Below are 25,035 nucleotides of genomic sequence, written 5' to 3'. Positions count from 1 at the left end.
GTAATATCATAAAAGCTACTACTGCAGGTTGAAGTTGAGGTGAATGCATGTTACTGTTTGGTCGGACTGATCACTGATTCGGATACGGCCATCCAACGGCAACCTGGGAATTTCCTTGGGAATAAACGCTATTTTGGTAAACATGATCAGCACGGCGTTGTATCTTCATGAAGGAAACAAACAAACAAATACCTAATGCTTCCAACACAAGGTCGCCAGCAGGCAAAGGACAGCTCAAATCCCCTTTGATAATATCGGATTCCAATACATTGCAAAGGTCAAGGTCTTTTTGTACTTTGATCATAGACAACAGATTCAAGTCAATGGACACCTTGCCACCTGTAACCTCGGATACTGTCGTGGACAAACACCATTATCAGCCATTCCCATGTCAACCTATAGCATCATGTACTTACAAAGGTTGCCATTGATCCGCACGTTGATATCTTGGCCTGCATGAGGTGTAGCTGGTGAAATATAGACCCCGTCTTCGTATGCCCTCAATAGGTGCGAGCTGGGATCATCGCATAAAGACCAAATTTCGCCATGGCGTTCGGGTGACATGAAGGGCTGTTGGATAGGATGGCCAATGACGACCGTTGCCATTGCAACTAAAGAGAGGAAATGGAGTCGCATGTGTGTGTGTGCGTGTGTGTGCGGGGAGAGAACGAAAGAAAGAAAGAAAGAAAAAGAGGCAAAGCAATTAAGGGATCTGATGACGAAAGTTGCGTATTCTTCTCTGATACCATTCTTTTTTAGGAACTATGTATGTGTATATGTATATAACAAGCTAACCAAAGTAATGCGCTATGGCCCACATGAATGCAATAGTAATGATCAGACCAACAATAAAGATCCATTTATCTTGGGCTGTCCTTCGTTCAATATATCGGATAACGTTCTTTGATAATCCCAATGTGTTGGCAGCATCCAATAGCCTCTTTTGTGTTTTCTATGTAACAACAAAGGTTAATAACATTCATGCAAACCACCCACCCCATCTCCGTCTCCACTATTTACCTTCAATACACCATGTTGATCTGTCAAATTCTCCAAAAGGTTTTGTGCTTGAGTAATGAAATCATCAAGCTGAGAATCGGTCGAATCGACAAAAGCGGATTCTCGCATGGCAAATTCGGATCGGGAGAGATAAGGATATTCCTGGTGTCATTCGATTCCATTAGCCCTAGCCCTATTCACTCTCTCTACCAGCACACTTACGGAAGAAGATTCAGTCGTTGTTTGATGTCGGCCTCTTCTCGCTAATAGGGAATCACGGTTTTGTTCAAGTTGCTGAGCTGCTGCTTGCTTTTTAAGACCTTCAAATCGTGTTCGCATCCCTTGCAAATCTTCTCGAAACTTGGATACACGGCTAATATACACACTTTAGATATTGGATCCTCCTCCTCCTCCTTGTACAACAACCCATATCCTTACTTTAATGCGGTCTCCTTTTTGACCGTTACCATCTCACGTTTAGCAAGGTTGTCATAGTCGTCGATGGATCGTTGTAACGTGCTAAAGGCAGCTGTTATTTGACCTATTCAAAAGATACATTCTGCACTTGTTAGCTTCCAACAGTACCTTTATTTTATATACACCCCGTGGACAAGTTACCTTGTAATCCTGCCGATGTGTCTTGTCCGGATGCGAATTCTGTTGCAAACATAAAGGTCAATGAGCTTGGATAGTGTTGGCTTTGGAATTGCAGGTGAACGTACTATCAAGATCTCGCTGTAGCGCATTGGATTGCTTTAAAGCATGATTGTAAAGTGAATTCATGCCGAGGATATAGGGAAGGGAGGGAGTGTATAGTAGGTATGCACGAGTGCTAGGATCAAAGGAGCGAATGATACGCCACGTCAATGCCAGCACTTTTTTTTCGAGTCAGCTGTGAATGATTGCAGTTGTGCCTGAGTAGCAGCAAATCCCTCCAATACACACATGTTGTCTCTCTCTTGGGACCTTAGATACCATCAACGACACATGATACTTTTGTTTATAAGAGTAGAAGAATATAATGCGAGTGGAATATGCAAAAAAACATTGACGATATTTACAGTGGAATAATAGAGTCTCTAAAGTTACTTTAAATCGTGGTACAATTTATGGATGAAATGGGTCCAGAGCGTCGCAGACGCTGGCATCGATGATAATGATAATGACTTGAATTCCCGGAAAACGTCATGAGCACCTTGAAGGTCTTTACCAGCTACCATGGCATGAAGAGCGTAATAATAGGATCGAATAAGAGGTACTGGTGATGAGGATGATGTGGCATCGGCGGTTGTTGTTGTTGTTGTTGTTGTTGTTGACAAGTTGGTTGATTCTTTAGGTCTAGGTCGTTCATCCATTCTCCAAAACCTTTGCACAGCTTCAAGATCACCAGCAGAGTATGCACCATAAATCATAAGATCGAATGTCGCAATGTCAGGTGTCACCTTCTCGTCGACCATCTCTTGAAACACTTGCGCGGCTTTAGGATACCATTCGACGGATTGAACAAGACCCATAATTAATGCATTGTAGTGGAATGTGTTGAGAACAGTCTCCTTGCTTTTGAGCGTGGTCCAAAACTGCCAGGCATTTTCAGGCATATTGAGACGTGCATAGGCTGTTAATAATGCTGTATGAGCGAGGTGATCGGGATGGGCGATAGCGGCATAACTTTGTTGAACACCAAGTGCATGTAATTCACGTCGTGATAACTCGTTTTGCTCCTTTTCAAATTGTTCCTTCTCTTCCTCTTCCTCTTCTTCTTCATTGGGTTCTTCATCAAAAGACCATCCAGGATCCCATTCCAAATCACGTGCACCTGCCACGCCATGGGCTTCAATAAGCATTGTCAAAGCGGGTCGATCGAGGGGTTCTTGATCATCCGTCAACTTCCATAAGCTACGGAGCACTTGGATAGCCTTGGAAGGTTCTTCATGCGTGGGTGAGTGAACAAACATGGATGCAAGGATGGTATAAGTCGTCAAATTCGCGGGTATGCCTTGGTCCATCATTTCACTCAGCACCTGGTATGCCTTTTTGTATTCATGTGTTCGTGCATATGCTTGGATCAATGGCCCATAAAGATGTGCTGTTGGTTGTAATGCATTGGGCGCCTTACGCATCAATTGAATCACCGTGTGTGCCTTTTCAACGTCACCCGTCTCCACATAGCCAAGAACAAGATGCGCGTACACGTATTCATTAGGAAGGATCCCTTTGCCCACCATTGCTTTGAGCGTCCGCTCAGCAGCCGCCATGTCACGTTTCAACACCGCATTGCGAATTGTGGTTGCATAGGCAATAATATCTGGACTCAATCCTGATTCAACGGACGCTAATACGTTTGATAATCGACGCTCCAAATTGCCAACATCTCCTCCTCCTCCTCCTTTGACCTTGCCATTGATATCCAGTGCAATGTTGAATGTCCTGTCATTGGGTGTAATGCCATGTTTCTCCATATCCAAGAACACGGCTTCCACATCCTTCAAGCGTCCCATCCTTCCATAAGCTGTAAGAAGCACATTAAAGGTCACCACATCAGGCGTAATGTTTTGCTCATCCAAGGAATGAATCAGCGTCTCGAGCTTGTTCAAGTATCGCCGACTTTGTCCATTGCTTTCCTTGATACGACGTAGATACGCTGCTGCCAGCTTGTTATAGGTGCGTTGGGTGGCAGGTTGATCACAATAGGTGCCCATGGTCCTTAACATCACCTCGGCTCTTTCCAATTGATCCAATCGATCCAATAATTCCAATACAATGCGAAACTCGTTTTCATCCAAATATAACCGAGTCGATCGTACATAGCTGAGGAGCGAGTTGAGGCGTCTATTGTGCAATACAAGCTGATGATTCTTGGGGTCGTTGCGGATATCCGCCCGTAACGATGCAAGCATGCGTTGTATAATCGTCCGTGGGCCTGGCGATGATTCGCTGTCACGTGGCAACTGCTCAAACGCTTTCCATGCAAGATCGGTTTCCTTGGCATCAAGATGCGAGAGAATGGTCACAGCCGAGGATATTGCTTGTGGCGAAAGAATCGACTTGTCGATTTGGGAGGAAATGTGAAGAGGAATGCGTCGCTTGGCAGCTCGTTTGGCTTCAATGGTGCTGGTGCTGTAAAACGCGTCTGTACCCGCTGTGGTGGTTTCAACAACTTGAGCCGTAGACCGCTTGTCAGCTACATGAACACATGTCATTAGTTGGATTGCACTTTTGACTTTGTACAGGTGTCGTCAACAATACCTTTACAGGAGCAACTGGAGAATGCGCGTCGTGTTGATGATCGGGTTGCTGCTGCTGCAGTGGGTAGGTTCCGAGAAGTGGGTGTGTGCATGTGTAGAAACAAGACTCGCCATTGCTGTAAGAGTCGTTGGTTGACATGCTGGCTTGCAATCGAATGCAGCTGTCGGCACTGCCAATGGGTCATGGCAGCGTGTTGAAGGGGTTGTTTTGTTTTTTGGGAGCAAAGGAACGTCAAGCTGCAAATCCCGACAACAAAAAAACATTTCTATCGAATGATGATTCTCTCCATCTAACTCAGTGTAAATGGCCCCGGCCAGTGCCTCCACCCACCCACCCCACCCACTCAATATCCTTTGTACTTTTGCATTATTCAATGTTACGCTATCTTTTCCTATCAACTTAATAAAGTCATCCACCCTTGTCCTGCGGAGGTGTAATTTCCAACATAACACTGCTGCTGATGATGTCCTTTACTCCTCCTCACTCATCATGCAACATAATAATAGCGCTCATCATCATCATCATCATAACCTACGTACGTGAAAGCTAAACCATGATTGCAATACCATATATCGATTCATCCATGTGGGAAATGGTCCCATGACTTGTACATAGCCACATGTCTATTGGAAGTAAATAGTCAATTGTGTGTGGAGAAGATTTGTACATGATAATACTAATCACACGTCTCGAGTCATCACAAGACGTAGGATGATCTCTGTTTATTCACTATACGTCATAAAGAACGCATACGCACACAAGCCGGTAACCACCCCGATACAAAGAACAATATACAAGTTACATAAACAACCATTGTGCTGCTATACAAGATAAAAAGGAGAAGAGAAGGATAATAATAGGATCACGAGTGTCGAGTCAGCTGATCTGGAGAAATGTGAAGGTTTCCGAATTGTTGTTGGAACCTTGTATTGTCGTGAGTGAGATGAATAGGAGGGTGGTGGTCTTGTTGATGCTGTTGTTCATTAGGTGGCGGTGGAGGGAGTCTGTTGCTGCTTTGAGAAGGTGCTGGTGCTGGTGCTGGATGAGGATGATGCATCATGGCAGGCATTTTACCACTTTTTAGATCCTCAATCATCTGCTCAAGGTCTCTGACCCGATCCTGGTACCGTGACAATTCTCCTTGTAGTTCCTTGATGTGATCGACCGATAATTTCAAAATCGTCCCTTTGTTGATAGCTCGCGTGTTGTTGCCGGGGGTACCTTGATTACTTGAAACCGTCATTACATTGGAACTGGTAGGCGCTGTCTCCAACAAATGCTCGGGTAGCAATGTGCATAGCTCTATGTATTATGAATGATACATCATCAGTCATTGTTGTTGTTATGGTGCTAATATAGAATCATTACCATGGATACGTTCGTTGATATTATCTCGTCGTCTTCTTTCAACCGCATTATGTGATTCACGACGCCGTCGACGTTTTTCAAAGATCTCTTGGAGACTATATAGTGTGTGAGCCATCCATCGTTGTAGCTCGTTTTATTTTCACACACGCACACACATGCACACACACTTACTTTCGCTGCTGCGCTTCATCTTCTTCGCCTGTGAATCCATCGATATGACTGGTCGAAGTAGAAGGTGAAACAACCAAATCACGGCCATTAAAGATAGGCGATTGGCCAAAGGAAGAGCTTGTAGAATCGAGGCTGGTTCCAAACCAGTTTTGAGCATTATTGGGGTCACCAAAAGGAATACCACGCCCACCCGGTGGACTCATTGCAATGGAGGCAGCTGCACCAAAGCTACCCTGTCGTTGATGGTGATGTAACTGGTACGATGAGGAAGGTGGTGGTGGGTTGAAAAGCCGACTGTTTCGTGCAACAGGAACAGCACCAACGGTGGTGTGTGGACTACTTGTACTTGTCCCAGGTGTCGGTGAAAATGGATGATCGCCTTCAAGATTAAAAGACTGATGTGTGGGTGAATACATGGCTTATTTTTAATCTTTGAATAATAATGAGAATGATAAAGAAAAAGAGAGAGTGTGTGTGTGAGTGTGTGTGAGAGTGAGAGAAAGGAAAAAAGGAGAAAGAAAGGGCTTTGATAAAGAAACCAGGGTGACTATCTGGATCGTCCGTGAGAAAAAGAAGGGGAGAAAATGGATATTTGGGACATGACATAATGTTGCATAAGAGGAGACCTTGATCAGGACAGCACGGGCCGATAAGGGTAATACAAATGAAACGCACGACGACACGGGGGACATATCAACCACTTTAAAATTTCCTTTTCAAGGCGGTGGATGGGTTCTTTATCAGTAGTTTGATACCGCAGCTTCTTTGACTCAGTCATTCTAAGATGCTTGACCACTTTATCAGCTCCATCACGATCTTCTTTAACAACAATTCCCACGCTCATGCACCATAAAAGCAAAGCTGTTATCACCAATATCATTATCACACATCTCTTTCGCTATTGCATATATCATCGCTTGGTGGTAAGTGTCAAGCAGAGCCTGTGTAAAACCATCAATTGATGAGGTCGCATTTATTCTTGTAATCGTCTATGTGTCTTATTATGCAAACAAGGAATGTCAGATATATCTCCACAAAAACATGATGTTGCACAGTTACTAAAACTATCAGGCTGCAAGATACAATGATGGGAGTTGGTTAAGCGAGAGGTTGAAGAGTGTGCCTGTTGCCGCACAATGAAATCTTATGATAAGGTTGTGTATTTGGATTGTCATTGCATGGTATGGAAAGCGCTTTATTTTGCATCCTGCTCTATAACTGAATAGCGATACCCATTCTAAAGTAGCTATGGGGTAATAAATAGATGCCGTAGATTGGCAAGCAGAAGGCAACTCCAGCCAGAGGGTAAATTGAGAGCTTCTTTACGGGTGGCGATATGGGCGGGGGCCTTTTCGATGTTTGCAGGGAAGGACAACGGGAAACAATCACCATCATCATCACCAATGATCTTCTGCCACAAAAGGTACAATTTCACTCGTCTTGCCTTTTCCTTGCTGCCATCTTTCAAGGATCCTGTACATTCTTTCTTGACTACTTGGCCTTGACATGTTCACAGTTGGCACAATCCGCCCAATTTCGATGCTGCTGATAAATGCAGCCAGCTCACGAAAACTTGAGTGTTCCGAGTAAGGCACACCATAAATACGGATGCTGCGACTGGACTCTTTCTGCGGCTTGATGGCGACTTGTTGTTGGGGTTGCATGGCTGTGATCTCTGATAATGGATGATCTTCCAGCGTCTTTTGTCCTCCTCGAAAAGACCATCCTGTGGGTCGAAACGCCACAATCGATGTAAATGTAGGCTTGAGCTGCTTCAAATAGTTCTCCAAGTTCTATATAAAAAATGTCAACACACATCGATACACTATGAATGAATAGACATCTGCAACAACGAACCTGCTTCTTGAGATGCATGATAGGGAGTGCATGAACTTGTGCCTCTCGTGGGTCATCGGTTAACAAATCCTCCAGTTCTTTGTTCTCCAAGCATGCAATGATCCGCTTTTTCCGCCCATTCACATAGATCTTGCTGCGAAGTCTCTTTGCAATATCTGCACATCACCATGTCAACAAAGAAATCATCACAACAACAACCCCCCTTTTTGGGCAAGTTTACTTACGATAAAACACTTTCTCCTTGCCGACTGAATACGTTCCCACCACAATCAAAACTTTGGGTGTTGCTCTTTGTAACCATGCCTCCAAAGCTCCCAAGGGTTCATTCATGACTTGTTCAGTGACATGCCAAGCTGCTTCAATTGCCTTTTCTTGACTTGGAAATGTGTAGCCGCCATGGAGATAGGTGGTGTCGAGATAAAGCGTATCAATGGATATCCCCTTCATAGAAGGATGCAAGCACATGCGTGGATTGGCTCGAAAATCGCCTGTATGCAAATGGTGTGCAACACGTCCATTCGGTAAGGTCACCTTGAATAGGAATAGTACGGCACCAGGGCAATGATTGGCATCGATCAAGGTTACGCTCACGGTATCACTCATTGTATGCTCTTGATCCATCGCTAACACACAAATGTATTGCTCATCGACACGTAGCTGCTGTCGTACAAGGTTGGCTGTGATTTGAGAACAATAAATGGTGCCATAGGTCCATGATTTGCGTAATCTGGTATAATGGTCGGCATGGAAATGTGATAAAAAATATCCATCGCATCCAGGTATGGCGCCATAAGAGAATGCATCCACTGTATACGTTGTGTCTAGTAGTAACAGTAGCCATCAGTGTAACCATGGCAACAGCAATGTTCCCCATTCTTTACTAAAGTACTACTAACCTTGGACCCATTTATAAAAAGGTACTTCCTTTTTACCACTTGCTGTCATCGTAGTATCATTTGCTGCTTGTTGTTCAGTAACGGGTGACGTTTTGGGTATCACTGGCTTCACTGATGCTGATATGGAATCACTCAATTGCTCAGAGCTGACATCATCATTCGATTCCTCTTCTGGTATGGCTGTATCTTGTTCTGATGAACCTTTTACAATCTTGCTGATCGATTCAGGGATACTGGTCAAGATCGATTTCCATGAGGATGACTCTGCTGGTGGTGGTGTATCGAGACAATGGTTGACGTGCCTTGTAAAGTGATCAGGCGAAGAGCCATCAAAGCACCTGTTGCATACAGGACATAGCTGCTGATCGTTTGCATCCACAGAGCTAGACTGCTCACATCCAGTGGACTCGGTTAATGACAGCTGAATGGCTTGCTCAAGATCCGTTGTATACTGATCGCATGGTGGTGGTGGTGCTGCTGCATTGGCCGGCTTTTTAAAGTAATCGCGAACACTCGATGAATCGACCGACGATTGCCGTTTACGCTTATTCTTAGGGTGTCGAGTAGGGAGGTGGGATGATATTTCAGTGGCACCCATGGATACAAATTGGTTGAGAGGAGCAAGAAAGAAAGAGTCGAATATGAAACCAAGAGCTGCGGAAAGCGGATCAATGCATCCCGAACATCCCACGCACAAAGGGCAACTTTGTATCACCACGATGAAATGGCATGCATGAATACTGTACGAGTCACCACCAGCAACGAGGTTCAGATCCCTTCTTCTTCTTGTTGTCGACCTCCTTGACTTCCATCACCTGGTAGCACCTTTTATCAAGATGAGTCACCACTCAAAGTATGTACCATTGTATATGATAGTCATACCACCACAAAGGATTCTTCAGGGATAGATATCCTTAAGACACCAATAATAAAGCAATGAAGAACTACGTAAAAGATGACAAAGACCAATGCATGAGTGTCCTGCTAATATGAGACAACCAACAAAGAAGCTATCATTGGCACTTTCCAACAATAGGACCCTTGATGACACGGTAGGTGGGTGATGACAATATGCAATTGGTTTCCATGCAAGAAAATGAGGTTGTTGTGATGGATTGCCTTCTTACGTAGAATCCCAAATCGAAAGAGCTGATGTAAAGCTATCTACTGCCTACGCAAGTCGTAATTGTACATAGGAGACTCAAGTATGTCCTCTCTCCCTGTGATGTGTGCTTATGAATGTGATAGGATTCCAATACATATCATGAAGGATGAACAAGCGCCTCATAGAAGGATGGTGATCTCGTATATTTATATTAACTGATATCTGAGCAGCTACGGAAGGTGTTGTTTGGATAATAGACAATGATGGATGATGATGATAGATGATGATGGAGGGTGGTGGTGATGGTGTTGAATGCGGGGGATGAGCTGCTGCTGCCTTCATGCAAATTACATGTGATATGGGCGAATCGTGTCGTCACTTGCAGGCTGGCATCATTTTACTCTAATGCAGCATCCAAATACTTTTTGATATGTGTCAAAAGCTCCTTCTTGATGTTCTCGTTCACTGATCCTAATCATAAAGCACCATCAGAATGCTTCTTCAGCTATATATCAAACATCCCTTTTTACCTCGGCCATGTTCTGCTGCCTCTTTGACAAGATCATCCATAGTAATGCTCGCCAAGTTACGACTCCTCACAGTATCTATTCAAATGCATCTATAAATCTCCCATCCTTGTATATCAAATAAAGACATACCTCGGCAGAATGCGTAGAGATTGTCGTTCCAACCCGATTCAACAAGTCGTGCACGTAATATACTCATGAGCCTTGTCGATGGAATCAGTACTATGCTCGTCAACCAAATTTACTTGATAAAGTCACCAACCTTTCTTTCTCGCCTGAATCGACGAAATGTCTACTAAGCGCTATGCGCATCTTTTCTGATTCACTCATAGTGGGTTACTTGTCGTAGCGATCGAGTGGAAAGCTTGGAGCGGAGGAAGTCCTTGAAAATTACAACACAGGCGGTGTGCATAAGTCACCCAGTCATACGTTGTGCATTGGTCGTTGTTTTTTATGGTATCTTATCTCGTATCACCATTACATCTCATTAGCCATCAGTGAGTTCTCAAATAAAAACTTGTATTTGACTATGAAAGCATCTCTGTAACGCTGAATCAGCAGCAACACATGTATACATGGAGCAAAGCGGGGGTTGCACTACAAGTTGTTGTGTGTGGATGCAGCTGATTTGATTACAATGCCTAATCCTTTTCTTTGATTCAGCCATTTGTTCTTGAGAATAGCACACATGATGCTGGGTTCAGTGGAGAGGAAGGACATGTATCTTCCCGATCAGCGCCTATAACTGGATCATGTTTTCTTTCACGATCCATCTATCTTCAGGAAAACATTGCTGCCGAAAAGATCAAGGTGCATCACTGAGCCTGCCATAAAATCATTGTAGCTCCGGAAATGCACCTTCGGATATCAACTCATCCATGTTGGTATTGTCATCACCACCAGGTAACTGGTTCAAAGGCTTTATCATGTACGTGTTTTCCTTGACATCACCTTTGAGAAAAAGAAGAGAAGGATGCAGAGGAGAAGGATTGGGATTAAACTTTGTAATGTGATACGTCAACAGCTATCATTCGATATCATCCGTCAATTAGACCCTTTCTTACCTTCCCCCTTGCTTTTCCCCAGTTAATATGACCACGTTGTTTTATCGTTTTTGATATATGAAAGGGAGGAGGAGGTGAGTAGATGCTATCAAAAGCAGGGTGAAATAGCAGCAAAAAGACAAGAATGGTGATGTGAAGAAGCAAGAAGATGCATTTTACCCCTTATTGATTGGCACAGCGTCGTTCGTTTTGAAGTATATATCGAACAGCCAGCCATACGTAGTACTACTCTCTTCCCCCCCTTTACCCCTGATGCAACAAGATGGTCCGCCTTTCGTGTGTTGATGTTGCCGCTGATCTACTATGTACATACACTTGATGGGCGCATCACCATCGTATGTATCTATCCCCGTATAGCCAGGGATGCATACGTGTTTTTTCATTGCATTTGGCACTACAGTATCACGGAATCTTTATAAAAAGAGAGAGGATCTTGAATCCTTTGTGGTATTCCTAATGCCATTTTGAAGAATACACACCATGCAAATCATATCACTAACAGCCTTGTTCTTGCTACTATCGTCATTTCTCGTCACCTATACAACCCATGCAGCACCGGTATCCATCAAGCGTCGTGAAGATGATGATGATGACGATGGTGGTGATGATGATGATGGCGGAAAAACATACCATGGCCAAGCTACGTGGTTTGTCCCAGCCGACGAAGGTGGTCCTATCGGTGCATGTGGAGATCATGAAGATAGCGACTCGCTCATTGTTGCCTTGAATCATGACCAATATGGTGATATGGATGCAAAGAGCTCCTGGTGCGGAAAAAAAATTCTCTTGAAAGGTGACTTATAGCTGTCAGGCATTACATGGCGATCATCCTAACCTAAGGTCTTGTTCCTAGGTCCTAAAAGCTCCATGGAGGTCACCATCGTTGATGCTTGCCCTGGATGCGATTATGGATCACTTGATTTAACTCCTAGAGTGTTCAAGCATGTTGTTGGCGATCTAGATAAGGGTGTTGGGAAGATTTCCTGGCACGAAGTATAAAGATAGAAGCATCTTTTTATTTTCCTTAGCCGCCCTATTTACCAATCTGCTGTATCTACTACATATTATTACCAAAACCACCCCATCTATATGCCATGTACAAAGAAAACATCATCTTGCAGTAAACGAAATTTGATCCCAATACCACACCAGGTCACTTTAGCTAATGTTGATGTCTGAGCTTTCTTCTCCAAGATGCAAAAGGGTCGCGTGAGTAAACAATAGAGCAACAGCAGCAAGGGGCACAATTCAATATTCATATTTGATATATAATACTACTAAGACTATGATATACAAGTGAAGAATGGGATCAGTTGGACAAGATAAGGGTGACAAAATCGACATAATTGATACGGCCATCTTTGCCGACTTGGACTTCTTTGAGCAATTCATCGACTTCTTCTTCAGAAAGCTTTTCGCCGAGATTGGTCAAGACGTAGCGCAGTTCACCTGCTGAAATGGTGCCATCTCCTTCCTTATCAAATACTTGGAAGCCTTGGATAAACTCTTGTGATGTGCCTGCAGGCTTGAAACCATCGGGTCGCGTAAGGATCGTCAAAAAGGTACCGAAATCGATATCGACTTCCTGGCGTTCTGATCCACCCACGGATTTTACAAGTTCTAGTACTTCGGCTTGGGTAGGGTTCTGACCAAGACCACGCAACAAGTCTCCCAAGTTGGCAGACGATACGGTGCTGTTGCCTTTCTTGTCATACAAGGAAAAGCCTTCTTTCCACTCATCCAGTTGTTCTTGTGTTGGCTGATTGGTAGGACTCATTGGAAGCAGTGGAGGTGAAAAGAGTGAAAAAGAAGCGTACTATGAAACGAGAGCCGTTTAGCAACTGGAGCTAAAATACGCGTGTGCGGCATGTGCTGTGTGTCGTGTGTATGGGTGGGTGAGTGTGTGTGTATGTGATCATATGACACACGTTTGGCTGCCACCAGAGAGAGAGGAATTCATCAATTGAATTGCCGCCGAATGAATGCAAGAAACAGCATACGCACCTTTCTTCTACACTCCACCCTTCCACCCCCATGGACGCCGAAACTGCACGCAAGAATTGGGAACTGGAAAACAACATTGTCACCGTCGATCCAGCTCAAGATCAAATCTACTACTACGATGCACAAAAGAACAAGGACGCTCTCGAACAAAAGCCTTGGAAGACAAAGTACAGCCCCAGCAACAACTACTCCCTCTTGAACAATGGCTCATTAGTACCTTTTTCTCTGCCAGTCCAAACCATTACAAGCACGTCAAGATTTCAGCCATCGCACTCATAAAAATGGTATTTGATAGTGGCAGTGAGGTGTGTGGAAAGACCACTGATACGTCTTTATCAAGGTTATGCATGCGCGTTCAGGTGGCAATATCGAAGTGATGGGTCTGATGCAAGGCAAGGTGCAAGGCGATACAATGATCATTATGGATGCGTTTGGATTGCCAGTGGAAGGTACCGAGACGCGTGTCAATGCCCAGAATGAAGCATACGAGTATATGGTGTCATACATGGAACAAGCAAAAGAAGTAAGGGGGATCATGGATGGATAGGACACACATCATGCTAATATGGATTTGGTCTCTTAGGTTGGACGTTTGGAAAATGCGATTGGATGGTATCATTCTCATCCTGGATATGGCTGCTGGCTCTCGGGTATCGATGTCAATACACAAATGCTCAATCAGCAATTCCAAGAACCATGGGTCGCTGTGGTGGTAAGTGTGCGAATGAGCTTGATACAATAAGAGATTTGATTATTCAACATCATCATGTTGTATAGATTGATCCCAACCGGACCATGTCAGCAGGCAAAGTGGATATCGGCGCGTTCCGAACGTATCCCAAAGTAAGGAATGATGATGATGGTTTGGCGTTTTCAAAGTGTCTAATGCATGATGATAGGATTACAAAGCACCTGACGAAGGTCCATCACAATACCAAACCATTCCATTAAGCAAGATTGAAGATTTCGGTGTACACGCCAAATCGTAAGTTCTAGACAAAGTGATGGGATGAGAGGTAGTAATTGCTTACCCGAGTTTTTTAAAGCTATTACTCTTTGGAGGTTTCTCACTTTAAATCTGTGCTTGATACCCAACTATTGGAGGTGTTATGGAACAAGTACTGGGTCAATACGCTTTCACAATCTCCTTTGTTGACGGTATGTTTCTGCTTTCATACAAAAGGACATCGGCTTATTTATGTTGCATCCACCTCCTATTGTATTGTAGAATCGCGATTACTCCACACAACAAATGGCGGATCTAGCTCAAAAGCTCAAGCAGACCAACAATAGCATGACGGGTCGGATGGGAGGATATTACGGTGATCGTAAGAAGAATGACGAGAGCCAGTTGAGCAAGGTTACCAAGGACAGGTAAGTGTTCAAAAAGAACTTGGGAGCAAAAGCAAATGAAAAAGCTCACCTTCTTTTTCTTTGTGATACTTAGTGCCAAGATTTCTGGTGAAGCCATGCATGGATTACTTTCGCAAGTGCTCAAAGATCTCGTGTTCAATCAATCTGGTAGCCAACGCACATGAGCCCTTTTTACCCTGTGAATACAAAAAGATGATTGCTTGTTCCAAAATCAATCCACATGTTGACTTGTGTACATGTATTTGAGAGCTTGTTGTTGCGGCCATATGAATGAGGAAGATGCAGGAGGGAGGTTGAGTGTATAAAGTGACCATGGAGATATACATTCTTTTTGGGTTGAAGGGAAATGCAGGAACGGAATGGTCTCGATTGCACGTGCGGACCATGATTGAAAAGGATCGACACCTCGCCATTTTAGGATGGGTTCGGCTCTACAAACAAGGTTTGATCATGGTAATACAGAATGCGGATGATGCATCTTAGAGAGAGGGGGGGTTGATCATACACTATATATTTTTGCACATTTGGAACGTGTTCTTGGCTCTGAATTGTTGCATAGGTGCATCACTCATCCAACTTTGTTAATTGCATAAGCAGTGACGATGATCTCATTCCACCCACAAAGTCTTGACTATGTATCCTTTTACCCGACTGGATTTTGATGTATCCCCTTCATCCATGTAAACAATATGGGTGATTGTGTACGCTTTCCCCAGGGGCAAAAGATGTTCGATAACACTCAAATCCCACAGCGTTGGGAATGACAAGAATATACCTTGATGTTCCACAAAACAAACGAGAAGCATCTCCTTTATCAACAACAACAACAACAATTAGCACCCACATCCATGTGTCTATACGCAAACATCAACGAATTGTTGTGTATATATATTTTCTTTTTGGACATGATGATACATAAGTGGAGAAGAAGAAGGTAGTTGTCGAAGGCATGGGAAACAGGGAAGGAAAAGAAAGAGGAAGGAGTTGTTTTTTTGCATTACTGATACAAGGATGATTGTGTCTTTCTAACTCTTTCTCTCTCTCTTCAAGCATAAAAGGTTAAATAAACAAGCGTGTTATGTACAAGAGATTGAGGATAGAAAAGAGTGCGTGCGATGATGATGTTGATGACGGGTGTGGAAAAAATAAACGACAAGAGTTGTTATGTACAAAGCGTGGTTGCTGCAGCAGGCGACGAGCAATGTTGTTGAATGTGAACGTGAGAGAAATCAAGAGCGCTGTTGTTGTTATAAGGATGCTGTTGCTGTCAAAAGAGTACAGCTTTGCATCCTTGTGGGTGAATCCATTTAGAAAGGATGGGCACCAGGGATTGAAAGTGGAGCATAATCGGAAGAGTATCCATGGTGCTGGGGTTGCCATGATGGCAAATACGAAGGAACTGCAGCTGCTGTAGGTTCAGTGTGCGATAAAAAGGATGTTGGTTGACTAGGCACGGTTGCTTGATGGGGTGGTGGAGGTGGTGGTGGAGCTTGTGTCGGTGCGTAGGCAACTGCAGCTGCTGCAGCTGCTGCAGCAGATTGTTGTTGATGTTGTTGATGTTGTTGTCTCAATGCTTCACGCTCACGTTTTTGTTTACGCCATTGCTTTCGCAACTCTTTAAACTCTGCAGGCAATCGTTTCGGTCCCTATAAGCAAGTTGATTGGTGAGCTATTTTTTCTATTGCATAGAGTGGGGAAATACAAGCTTACGTGATTCTGCATCGAAACATGTGCATTAAGATGATTGAGTGTACCATAGGCCTAATAATTGGGGTAGCATGAGTATCGATGACATTGTTGTTTCACATGTAAAGGCATTTGTTTTACCTTTGTGCATCCTGGAAAGTTGCAATGATAAAGACGTTCCACTTCATGGTATTTACGTCTAGGTCGCTTTTTATGATTGACACCAGGGATGGGCACAAATGAAAATACTTTTTGAGAGGCTGAGGCAGCAGCTGCAGCTGCAGCTGCTGCTGCTGCTTGTTGGTGGTGTGGATGATGAGGATGATGAGGATGAGAGTGATCGTCAGCAGCCATTACAGCTGCAGGTGAAAGAGACTCTGTACACGAAGGTGGAGGTGAAGGGAGTTGTTGATGATGATGTGGATGAGCAGCAGCAGTTGTAGGTGGCTGATGATGAGGATGATGATGATGCTGAACCGGTGGAAACATAGCTGTAGACATCAAATTGGAAGGAACAACAGGTGTAGTAGTTGCATGTTGTAGTGGGATTGTTGCAGCAGCAGCGGCAGCAGCAGCAGTGGGGTCACTTGCATAACCATAATATGGGGTTGTTTGACGATAAACCATGGCATTGTTATTGGGAGTTGCTGACGAGATGGATGTTGGATGATAAACTTGTTCATTCATTGGACGTGTAGAAAGCGAAGATGAAGAGGTAGCAGCAGCATGTGAGAGAATGTTGTTTTGCTGTTGTGTAGAGGCCGATGATGAAGGTGGTAGTAATTGTGACAGGGGAGGTAGCGAAGGTGTAGGTAATCCAGCAGCAGCAGCAGCAACAGCAGCAGCAGTAGCCGAATCAGTGGTGGAAGTATACATGGCTTGCGGATAATAAGTGGGTGGGGATGACATCGAATAGTGAATGTGTGGAGGAGAAAGAATCAAAAGTAGAGTCGAGTACAAAGAAGCAAAAGAAAAAGGAGCTGGTTCGATTGAACAAAGCAGAAATTTATGTGTGAATGTTGTGAGTGTGTGTGTGTGTTGCATGTGCCTTTGTCTCTTTGTGGGATTTTTACTCTCTGCCAGTGACATATGGATATAGCAACGGCGCCAAGCTCTATATAGCAAGGGCTGATGCGATTAGCCTCGTTGCTCATAACCCAGGATCCAATGGTATTTTACTGCAGATGATCTGCGACGTCGATCCCGTTCAATTGCCCCGTCACTTTGTGTGAGGCGTCTCAATGTGCGCCCTGGTTACCTGTTTTGAGCCTAGTGTGCGAGTATTAATTAATGAGAGACACATTCGCTCCCCCAATCCACTTGCTGATTTTCTGGTTGTGATCTTCTTGGCAAACACACGCTCTTTTCCGCTTGAGAATCCGCTTGCAGAAAAAGGTAAAAAAAAAGATCGACGCCCTCGACTCTATTAAGCTTAGCGTTTCGGTGCACAGAGCTTGCATATCCCGAATGAGGCACAATCGCTGCCCTATCCCCAATGATCTCTCTTGGCACCTTGTCGTCGATCATTTTGACTAGAATAAAAGATACCCCTTCGCTGTTGATTCTTTTATTCCCCCAAACTCATTGGCTCCGCTCCAAAAGAAAAGAAACATCCTATTCTCCCACTCATATCTCTCTTCAACATATAATACCCACCCCCACCAAATCAAGTCAACATGTCCCTGTGACCTTGCTTATACAACGGTTTCTCCAATACTCTCCGCTTAAAGCTCTCAACCATTCATAATGAAGTGAGATATTGTTTGATAAATTGCCCATCCAATCACATCAAGAGCCAAGAAACAGTTGAAGATTTTTTGTTGCTATATACAGAATTTTTATATTCAGTAATGCCATGGTCCCAGCTACCAGCACTGGATGAATAAATGTGTGGATGTGTAGGTGAATGCATGCTTGTGTGTATGTTTTGGGGGAGGGATGAAGGGATGTAATCGAAAAAAGAAACATGAACAAAAGAGAAGGATATCGTTGCTAAGCGACGCGTGTGTGTGTGAATGTTGCTATGCCATATTGCTTGAATCCGTGCCTGCGGATGATAATGGTGGTGTTGTATTATTGGAAGATGGGATGACAGCACTCTTTGCAACCGAATTGCTTCTGCTAAGACATGAAGCACGTATCATTGGATACTCATCAGGAGTTGTAGGTGGCGACACGGGATTGCTGTTAAAGTCACTTGGTGGTAGTGTTTGTCCTGCCATACTCTGTGCCAGCAGAGCTTCGTTGGTTGTCAAGAGCGATTGTAGCTTGTCTGGATGGGCTTCCATGAGCGCTGCTTCGGATGGTTCAACAATAGGAGTGGGCAAAGTATCACGTAAATGCTCGAATTGCTGTTGTTGTTGCTGCTGCTGCTCCTGTTGTTGTTGTTGTCGTTGCTGTTCTTTGACAAGATCGGTGGACTCCAACCCTTGATTCGTCAAGTCAACTGATCCTAGCCATGCAATTCCGGCACCACTATCAATTGGCAAAAAAGAAAGAGAGATGAGAACCTGGCACTTTTATACGTGAATGTCGTAGTCATACCTTTCCTCCCATTCTTGACCCATCTTCTTCATTACAAGTTCAAGTTCTTCTCGTTGACGTTCTAATTCCTCGAGACTTTGGTCATAATCTGAAAGCGACTTTTCCATTGGAAGATAGGAATGATAGAAAGTATGTGTGTGTGCGTGTGTGTGGTGGGCGGGTTGACAAGGCACAGATGAAAGAAGGCGAAAATCTATTTTGAAAACAACGCTCCTATCCGATAACGCTTCCGTATGGTCTCCCGCCTGTGCGCCCAACCATGGACCACTCAAATGGCTTCCCAATTTGTTGGAATCCCTATACTTTATTCTATATTGTTCATCTTCATTGATATAAAAAGTCATTGACTCATATTTGCAATTGAACATCTTCATGATACGATTACAGAAGATAAAAGATTCAATTTATTCCACATACTAATATTGCAAACACAAGAACAAGATCGACAACAATGTCATTGCTATACTGCCCCTGGAGGAACGTAGTTCGCAGTGCAATGGGCACCCTGGATTATTCCATCGCCTGGGATAAGATTAACCAAAGCATGCCACATATAGGCGATGTATATACGATCCCGGTACTGTACGCGAACCTTGAACTGACATATAGGCTCCATGCAATTGGGTGCTAGCAAATTGAAAGTAGCTTCCACCTCGATATCTTCTTCTTCTTCTTCTTCTTCTTCTTGTTCTTCTTCTTCTTGTTCTTGTTCTTCTTGTTCTTCTTCTTCTTCTTCTTCTTCTTCTTGTTCTTGTTCTTCTTGTTCTTGTTCTTCTTGTTCTTGTTCTTGTTCTTGTTCTTGTTCTTGTTCTTGTTCTTGTTCTTGTTCTTGTTCTTGTTCTTGTTCTTGTTCTTCTTGTAGTGGTTGTTGTTCAACATCATATCTACTATCTTGTACCATCATTGTGATATCATAATACCATGGCGCAATGTCGTTGACCCATATACCGAAGTGGAAGTCACTCATTAGTTCTGGATCAATATCGAATTCTGGTGCTAGTGGAGGTAGTTCTTCTTCATCTTCAGGTTCTTCTTCATCCTCAGGTTCTTCTTCATCCTCAGGTTCTTGTGGAAGTGGTAAATCCGGCTCGTTAAGAAGCGCCATAAGGTCTTGGTTGAGTTGTTCTTCAACGTCTTCGGGGTCTAGTCCAAGCTCATTTGCAAGGTCTTGAATACCTCCGTCTTCTTCTTCAAGGTCTTCTTCCTCAAGGTCTTCTTCTTCAAGGTCTTCTTCTTCAAGGTCTTCTTCTTCAAGGTCTTCTTCTTCAAGGTCTTCTTCTTCAATGTCCATTTCTTCAAGATCCTCGCCGTCAAGGTCTTCTTCTTCAAGATCTTCTTCTTCAAGGTCTTCTTCAATGTCCATTTCTTCAAGATCCTCGCCTTCAATATCCTCTTCGTCAAGAGGTTCTTCTGCTTCTATTCGAGCATCTTCTTCAGCCTGTAATTCTGCTTGTCGATCTATTCCGGCAATATGATCTCTTCCTGGAAGCAAATATCCTGGTGGAGGATCTTGGCCAGGGTCCCGAATAGGAGGAACAGTGGCACCCATTCCGGCTTGTCGGAGTCGTTCGGAACGCCGTAGGGGTTCATCCGCAAGACGTGCCTCAGTACATGTCAATGCATGCTCTCTGATTACACCAGCATCGTGACTATACCCTCCACAAATGCATCTAAATACTCCATTGGGATGCACATTTCCTAGGCCTAGCTGAAGTCTACGACTAACCCATATGGACCAAACTGTTGTTGGATATCAGTAAAAGCGCACTCATCATAATCTATGATGCTTTATTGTGGTTCTCTTACATTCATCAGCTGCTACAAAATGTAGCAAGACGCGCATCTGGTGGGTTATTTCATGGACAGCTCTAGACCCACAACGGCGTACACAGTTATAAACCATTATTGGAAGGGAGATGGAAGCAAGGAGATGGTAAGATTTGATAAAGACAATAAGGGTTGGTATGTGTGATACAGTAATTGAATTGATTTTTTATTTCGATCATGCTTTTATACGTACTGAACAAGGTGGGTTACGGCATCGCTCATGGTTGCATTATCCTCTGAACAAACCACCATCAAATATTTTTAGAAGTACCAAAAGAGGGACAAAGGGACGACACAATTGTTAGCCCTGCGAATGTGGGGTGGTGATCACCTATGGTGTCATTGATAAGCTATGTCATTTATTCCATGGGATTGGTGCTCTTTGTCGTAACCATTGATGTATTTCGGCCAAGTATCGAGTAAAGAGGGAAGCACAAGATGATACGCCCTTTATATGCTGCCCATTGTGTGCTTATAACGCAAGGTAAGTAACGCATAATGAAAGCTGGCCATGTGATGAGAAGGGGGGTACTGTATATTTTCGTTCCTTCCTTTTCGAGTCAGTATCGGGTGTATTTATTCAATGCTTGATAGGAAAAGTGGTCCTGATGGGTAAATAGAAGAAGGTGATGCTGCTAAGTAAGAGGGAAAAGAACGCGCTGCAATAAATCTTACTAATGTGAATGCTTCGAGGCATGAGCAGAGAATACAAGTATCACCGAGTATGCAGGATAGTATAGAACCATGAGCAGATTACCCCATATCACCTCTTTTCGCCATTGTTTCAATGTTATCTTAACCACCAAATAAGGAGAGATTCTCACTTTTATATAGAAGCCAAAAATGGCGTCACTTGAGAAAGTCGAAATAGCACACGATAGTGTATGTAGATGTTTATCAAGTAAAGATGACAAAGGAAGAGCATTGTAAATTAAAATAAGATACGAGTGGATCATGGAAGAATCAGTAGGGTTAACTATATTCTTGGCTGCTGCCATCATAAACATCCTTCATCCAATGTTGCAAAATAGCTGCTGCATGCATTGTCTCGAGGACACCAATATCATCCATGGTTGTAAAGCACCCTTTGCCAAAGATAAAAGCCTTCTCAACAATCCCAACCAATCCACCATCATCCTCAGCCGTATCCACGTGGTATGATCCATCCTTCCTGCTGACGACGCGCCAAGTAACCAAAGCAACATTCCAGGATTTGTTTCTCATCGCTGCACTTGATTGCATCCATCCATCATAAACATTTCAAGTTCAATATTGCTGCTGATCCTTCTCCATTGGTCAATCTCTTTTTTGGTCCTTTTCCATCGCAGCTCAACAAGATGAAGATTGCTTGTATTGCGGCGTATTGATATGGCATCATCCATAGGAGTCCGTGCGTATTGAAGCAAGTTGCTACACGTAAAAAAGCTGTCTCTATATACAATGGCTTTCTGCTGTTCACGTGAAGAAGGCTGCGAGGCAAGTTGCTGCAAGTAAAGAACGCTGCTTGAGACCTTGTAAATAGCAGCTGCTGTTACGTTTGGTCGTGGAAGAGGGAAGTGCAAGAGCGTCTGTTGTAGTAGAGTGTCAAGGCTGCGAATGCTGTTTGAGACAATGGAGTAAGGCCTTGCTAGTAGCAATTGCTGGAATGAATGCTGTTACGTTTGATTGTGGTCGAGGAGCGTGCAAGAGCATGTGTTGTGTCAAGAGACTCGTGTGTTGTAGTAGAGTGACAAGAAGGCTGTGCCATTGAGTCACAGGCAATCGGATCAAGGCCATTGTAGAATTGACATGATGGGTTGAAGCAGGACAATCGTTCGCTGGTGGTAGTTGTACTTGAATGGGGCCAACAGTTGAGAATGGGAGGAAGAGAGAAGGGCTGAGAGTGGAAGAGCTAGGAATTAATCAAGTTGAATGAAACTTCTTTGTTTGAGCGTTGCTCAGTCAAATCCCCTCGGATCAAGAAAGTTAAATGATGGCAATGATGGGCTGGAGCAGGACAATCGATTACATGCATTGATTTTGGGCAATAAAGGTGAATGGGATGAATGGGCTATTAGCTGGCAGTTTACAAATAACTTTGCAAAATGATCTTTCTCATATTGGGCGATACTTCTGTGTTCGGGCGTTTTTCAGTCAAATCTCATCGGATCAAGAAAGTTGAATGATGGGCATGCTGGGCTGGAGCAGGACAATCGTTCATATGCATTGGATTGGGAAACAAAGGTGAATGGGGGGAAGTGACTACAAGCTGGCAGTTTACATAAAGAATTGTCGGTATTACATGATTTCAACAGCATTGTGTCTTAGTTGCAGGATAAAAGTAGAGACTTGGTTACATATGCAACAATGAATTCACTAAAGCTTGGTAATGATGTTGGCATCGATACACACATACCACGACAACATTGATAGATAAGATGAGCACACCATAACAACATCACTTGGCTCATGTGTTATCATTTTCAATTACATACAAGATCAATCAAATGCTACTTGATAGTGCGTTACAGTATCAGACATGCAAAGACAAGGATGTATGTTTAATCGAAGAACATGGTTTATTGGTTATAATACTAGAATAAACAAGCAGCTGTTGGTTTCCTAAAGCCAAGGCTGAAGTACTCACAGGGATGACCAACGAGAAGGTCGCTACTCAACCATCCCCAACCTCTACCTGTAGGCACCAATTCCAGGTCGACGAGGCCGCTTGCACATGCCACTTTAAGGTGCCGGGACTTGACGCGCCAAAACCTCGTTTGGAAGAACCCATGCTTGTGTCCTTGAGATAGAAAAGTGTAGCATGTTTTTGGTGAGCGAGAGCAAATAGGTGGAAGAATACTTATCTTCCCTCCTAGTTTCCTTCCAATGAATCCTTTGGCAATACCCAAACAAGAGCCACTTGTTGGTATCTTTGGATAGCGGTCTTTTATTAGTGCACCCTGGACACTGCTACCGGTCTGCGTTTCGTCCTCGGCCAAACGCCCATACAACACGCCGACACGTAGTGGGCAGCCAGTTTACGAGGAATGGCCAACATCCTTGCTACCTCCGTATCAAGATCTGCTGGGATTCATGGAAGCCTTGTGTGGAAACCGGGCTGGTGAGGGGCGGCAAAGAGTTTCCAATGCACACCATTAGGTCCCCCGAGTCGCTGCAAACAAGGCATGGTGAGTGTTACAAGCAACACAACGAAAAGATAGAAACAACTTACTTTGGCCAAAACATCGTGATAGTAGGAAAAGCACGCACGCCATGCGAGTCGATCGACTGAGTTGAGAAGAAAAAGGTGGAGGTTGCCAGGGTGATCCGCAGCAATTTGTTTCTGGTCGCGACGCAGCTGAACTTAAAATTGAGGGGTCTCCATGGACCCCCTCCACTCATAATGGCTAAGGCGCCAGACTTTGATTTTCGCGGCTTGAGTCGGGAGCTTCTACACAATACCACTTGCCCCAAAGTCATAACGTGTTGCTCTTGTACGTTATTATTATGGATATAGTTCCAGTAAAAGTATAGGGTATTCAGGAATAAAAGCATCGTTAATATACATCATCATCGTGTACTGCTGGTATTGTTGATCCAGCATTATGTATGTGGCTCTCAAATAGCAATGCCCATCCAACGAATGCATCATGAATAAAGAGTGGTTCTCTGCTTGAGGCAACGTGAATTCTACATTACCAATCAAACACATACCCATACACTATCTGTTTTATTTCATTGTGCATGCCCCTCGTAACTTTCTAACCCGGCTGTGAAGGCATCAAGCATGGTCCGTGCGCATCATTTTTTATTCAGCTCGACACTCCACAGAATCCAAATGCGATATGGAGCCACCACTATTGCCATACACAAATCTTGACGCACCTTCACTATTGGATGTTGTATACTTACTTACCTTCCTCAAGGCAAACATGACCATGATCCATTTGTGCAACAATCTGTCAAGGACGCTCGTGTGTAACTACCACGTGTCATTACACTCAGCAGCTCTTCATCTTTCCGTTAATGCAGCCGACACCATCCACTAGGAAAAAGCAGCTCCATCACGCTTACAGCATAGGTAAACATAAAGGTGCCTGTATCTCCAAACGTTACAATGAAATGTGGGGTTTTTATTAGAGCAATGGGCTCGGCTTGGCCAACAGCACCTTGTGTGAAAGTTTCACGTTCAATGTCCCAACTAGCCCCAAAAAAATTTTGGTCGTTGTCGTCGAAGAGGTCGACCCCCAGATCCAGTTTGGCCGGTAGCGACATTGCGAAATATGGGATTGGCAAGCTTGATCGTGAAACTTTCACACAAGGTGCTGTTGGCCAAGCCGAGCTCATTGCTCTAATAAAAACCCCACATTTCACCGTAACGTTTGGAG

General features: G+C 43.8%; 12 protein-coding genes across 12 annotated transcripts; 2 read left to right on the top strand and 10 right to left on the bottom strand.

Annotated features, from left to right (window-relative positions):
• Positions 1–18: 18 nt before the first annotated feature.
• Positions 19–636, bottom strand: O0I10_010578 (uncharacterized protein; the record flags this gene model as incomplete). The annotated part of the gene is made up of 3 exons (XM_058490557.1): positions 19–128; positions 193–354; positions 417–636. 3 exons carry the CDS (start codon positions 634–636, stop codon positions 19–21), a joined length of 492 nt encoding a protein of 163 aa, XP_058338693.1.
• A 154-nt stretch (positions 637–790) lies between these two features.
• On the bottom strand, positions 791–1,782 carry O0I10_010577 (uncharacterized protein; the record flags this gene model as incomplete). The annotated part of the gene is made up of 6 exons (XM_058490556.1): positions 791–952; positions 1,021–1,161; positions 1,222–1,372; positions 1,438–1,540; positions 1,618–1,656; positions 1,722–1,782. 6 exons carry the CDS (start codon positions 1,780–1,782, stop codon positions 791–793), a joined length of 657 nt encoding a protein of 218 aa, XP_058338692.1.
• Positions 1,783–2,084: 302 nt separating this feature from the next.
• O0I10_010576 (uncharacterized protein) lies at positions 2,085–4,429 on the bottom strand (the record flags this gene model as incomplete). Its single annotated transcript, XM_058490555.1, has 2 exons — positions 2,085–4,180; positions 4,246–4,429. The coding sequence occupies 2 exons, from the start codon at positions 4,427–4,429 to the stop codon at positions 2,085–2,087; spliced, it is 2,280 nt and encodes a 759-aa protein (XP_058338691.1).
• Positions 4,430–5,107: 678 nt separating this feature from the next.
• Positions 5,108–6,200, bottom strand: O0I10_010575 (uncharacterized protein; the record flags this gene model as incomplete). Its single annotated transcript, XM_058490554.1, has 3 exons — positions 5,108–5,547; positions 5,614–5,708; positions 5,785–6,200. The coding sequence occupies 3 exons, from the start codon at positions 6,198–6,200 to the stop codon at positions 5,108–5,110; spliced, it is 951 nt and encodes a 316-aa protein (XP_058338690.1).
• Positions 6,201–7,181: 981 nt separating this feature from the next.
• Positions 7,182–9,135, bottom strand: O0I10_010574 (uncharacterized protein; the record flags this gene model as incomplete). The annotated part of the gene is made up of 4 exons (XM_058490553.1): positions 7,182–7,577; positions 7,642–7,796; positions 7,866–8,462; positions 8,538–9,135. The coding sequence occupies 4 exons, from the start codon at positions 9,133–9,135 to the stop codon at positions 7,182–7,184; spliced, it is 1,746 nt and encodes a 581-aa protein (XP_058338689.1).
• A 904-nt stretch (positions 9,136–10,039) lies between these two features.
• Positions 10,040–10,499, bottom strand: O0I10_010573 (uncharacterized protein; the record flags this gene model as incomplete). The annotated part of the gene is made up of 4 exons (XM_058490552.1): positions 10,040–10,113; positions 10,173–10,247; positions 10,302–10,372; positions 10,432–10,499. The coding sequence occupies 4 exons, from the start codon at positions 10,497–10,499 to the stop codon at positions 10,040–10,042; spliced, it is 288 nt and encodes a 95-aa protein (XP_058338688.1).
• Positions 10,500–11,713: 1,214 nt separating this feature from the next.
• O0I10_010572 (uncharacterized protein) lies at positions 11,714–12,232 on the top strand (the record flags this gene model as incomplete). The annotated part of the gene is made up of 2 exons (XM_058490551.1): positions 11,714–12,026; positions 12,087–12,232. The coding sequence occupies 2 exons, from the start codon at positions 11,714–11,716 to the stop codon at positions 12,230–12,232; spliced, it is 459 nt and encodes a 152-aa protein (XP_058338687.1).
• Positions 12,233–12,542: 310 nt separating this feature from the next.
• On the bottom strand, positions 12,543–13,010 carry O0I10_010571 (uncharacterized protein; the record flags this gene model as incomplete). Its single annotated transcript, XM_058490550.1, has 1 exon — positions 12,543–13,010. One exon carries the CDS (start codon positions 13,008–13,010, stop codon positions 12,543–12,545), a length of 468 nt encoding a protein of 155 aa, XP_058338686.1.
• Positions 13,011–13,267: 257 nt separating this feature from the next.
• On the top strand, positions 13,268–14,775 carry O0I10_010570 (uncharacterized protein; the record flags this gene model as incomplete). The annotated part of the gene is made up of 9 exons (XM_058490549.1): positions 13,268–13,404; positions 13,470–13,521; positions 13,578–13,760; positions 13,821–13,949; positions 14,015–14,080; positions 14,137–14,222; positions 14,284–14,395; positions 14,466–14,611; positions 14,685–14,775. The coding sequence occupies 9 exons, from the start codon at positions 13,268–13,270 to the stop codon at positions 14,773–14,775; spliced, it is 1,002 nt and encodes a 333-aa protein (XP_058338685.1).
• Positions 14,776–15,918: 1,143 nt separating this feature from the next.
• Positions 15,919–17,206, bottom strand: O0I10_010569 (uncharacterized protein; the record flags this gene model as incomplete). Its single annotated transcript, XM_058490548.1, has 3 exons — positions 15,919–16,257; positions 16,322–16,372; positions 16,439–17,206. 3 exons carry the CDS (start codon positions 17,204–17,206, stop codon positions 15,919–15,921), a joined length of 1,158 nt encoding a protein of 385 aa, XP_058338684.1.
• Positions 17,207–18,318: 1,112 nt separating this feature from the next.
• O0I10_010568 (uncharacterized protein) lies at positions 18,319–18,948 on the bottom strand (the record flags this gene model as incomplete). Its single annotated transcript, XM_058490547.1, has 2 exons — positions 18,319–18,772; positions 18,842–18,948. 2 exons carry the CDS (start codon positions 18,946–18,948, stop codon positions 18,319–18,321), a joined length of 561 nt encoding a protein of 186 aa, XP_058338683.1.
• A 353-nt stretch (positions 18,949–19,301) lies between these two features.
• O0I10_010567 (uncharacterized protein) lies at positions 19,302–20,390 on the bottom strand (the record flags this gene model as incomplete). Its single annotated transcript, XM_058490546.1, has 1 exon — positions 19,302–20,390. One exon carries the CDS (start codon positions 20,388–20,390, stop codon positions 19,302–19,304), a length of 1,089 nt encoding a protein of 362 aa, XP_058338682.1.
• Between the last annotated feature and the right edge of the window lie 4,645 nt (positions 20,391–25,035).

The sequence above is a fragment of the Lichtheimia ornata genome (assembly GCF_029851405.1).
Source record: "Lichtheimia ornata isolate CBS 291.66 chromosome Unknown scaffold00072, whole genome shotgun sequence".
NCBI classification, from domain to species: Eukaryota; Fungi; Mucoromycota; class Mucoromycetes; order Mucorales; family Lichtheimiaceae; genus Lichtheimia; species Lichtheimia ornata.
The sequence above is the reverse complement of the archived record's forward strand: the minus strand, read 5'-3'. Positions and strand labels throughout refer to the sequence as shown.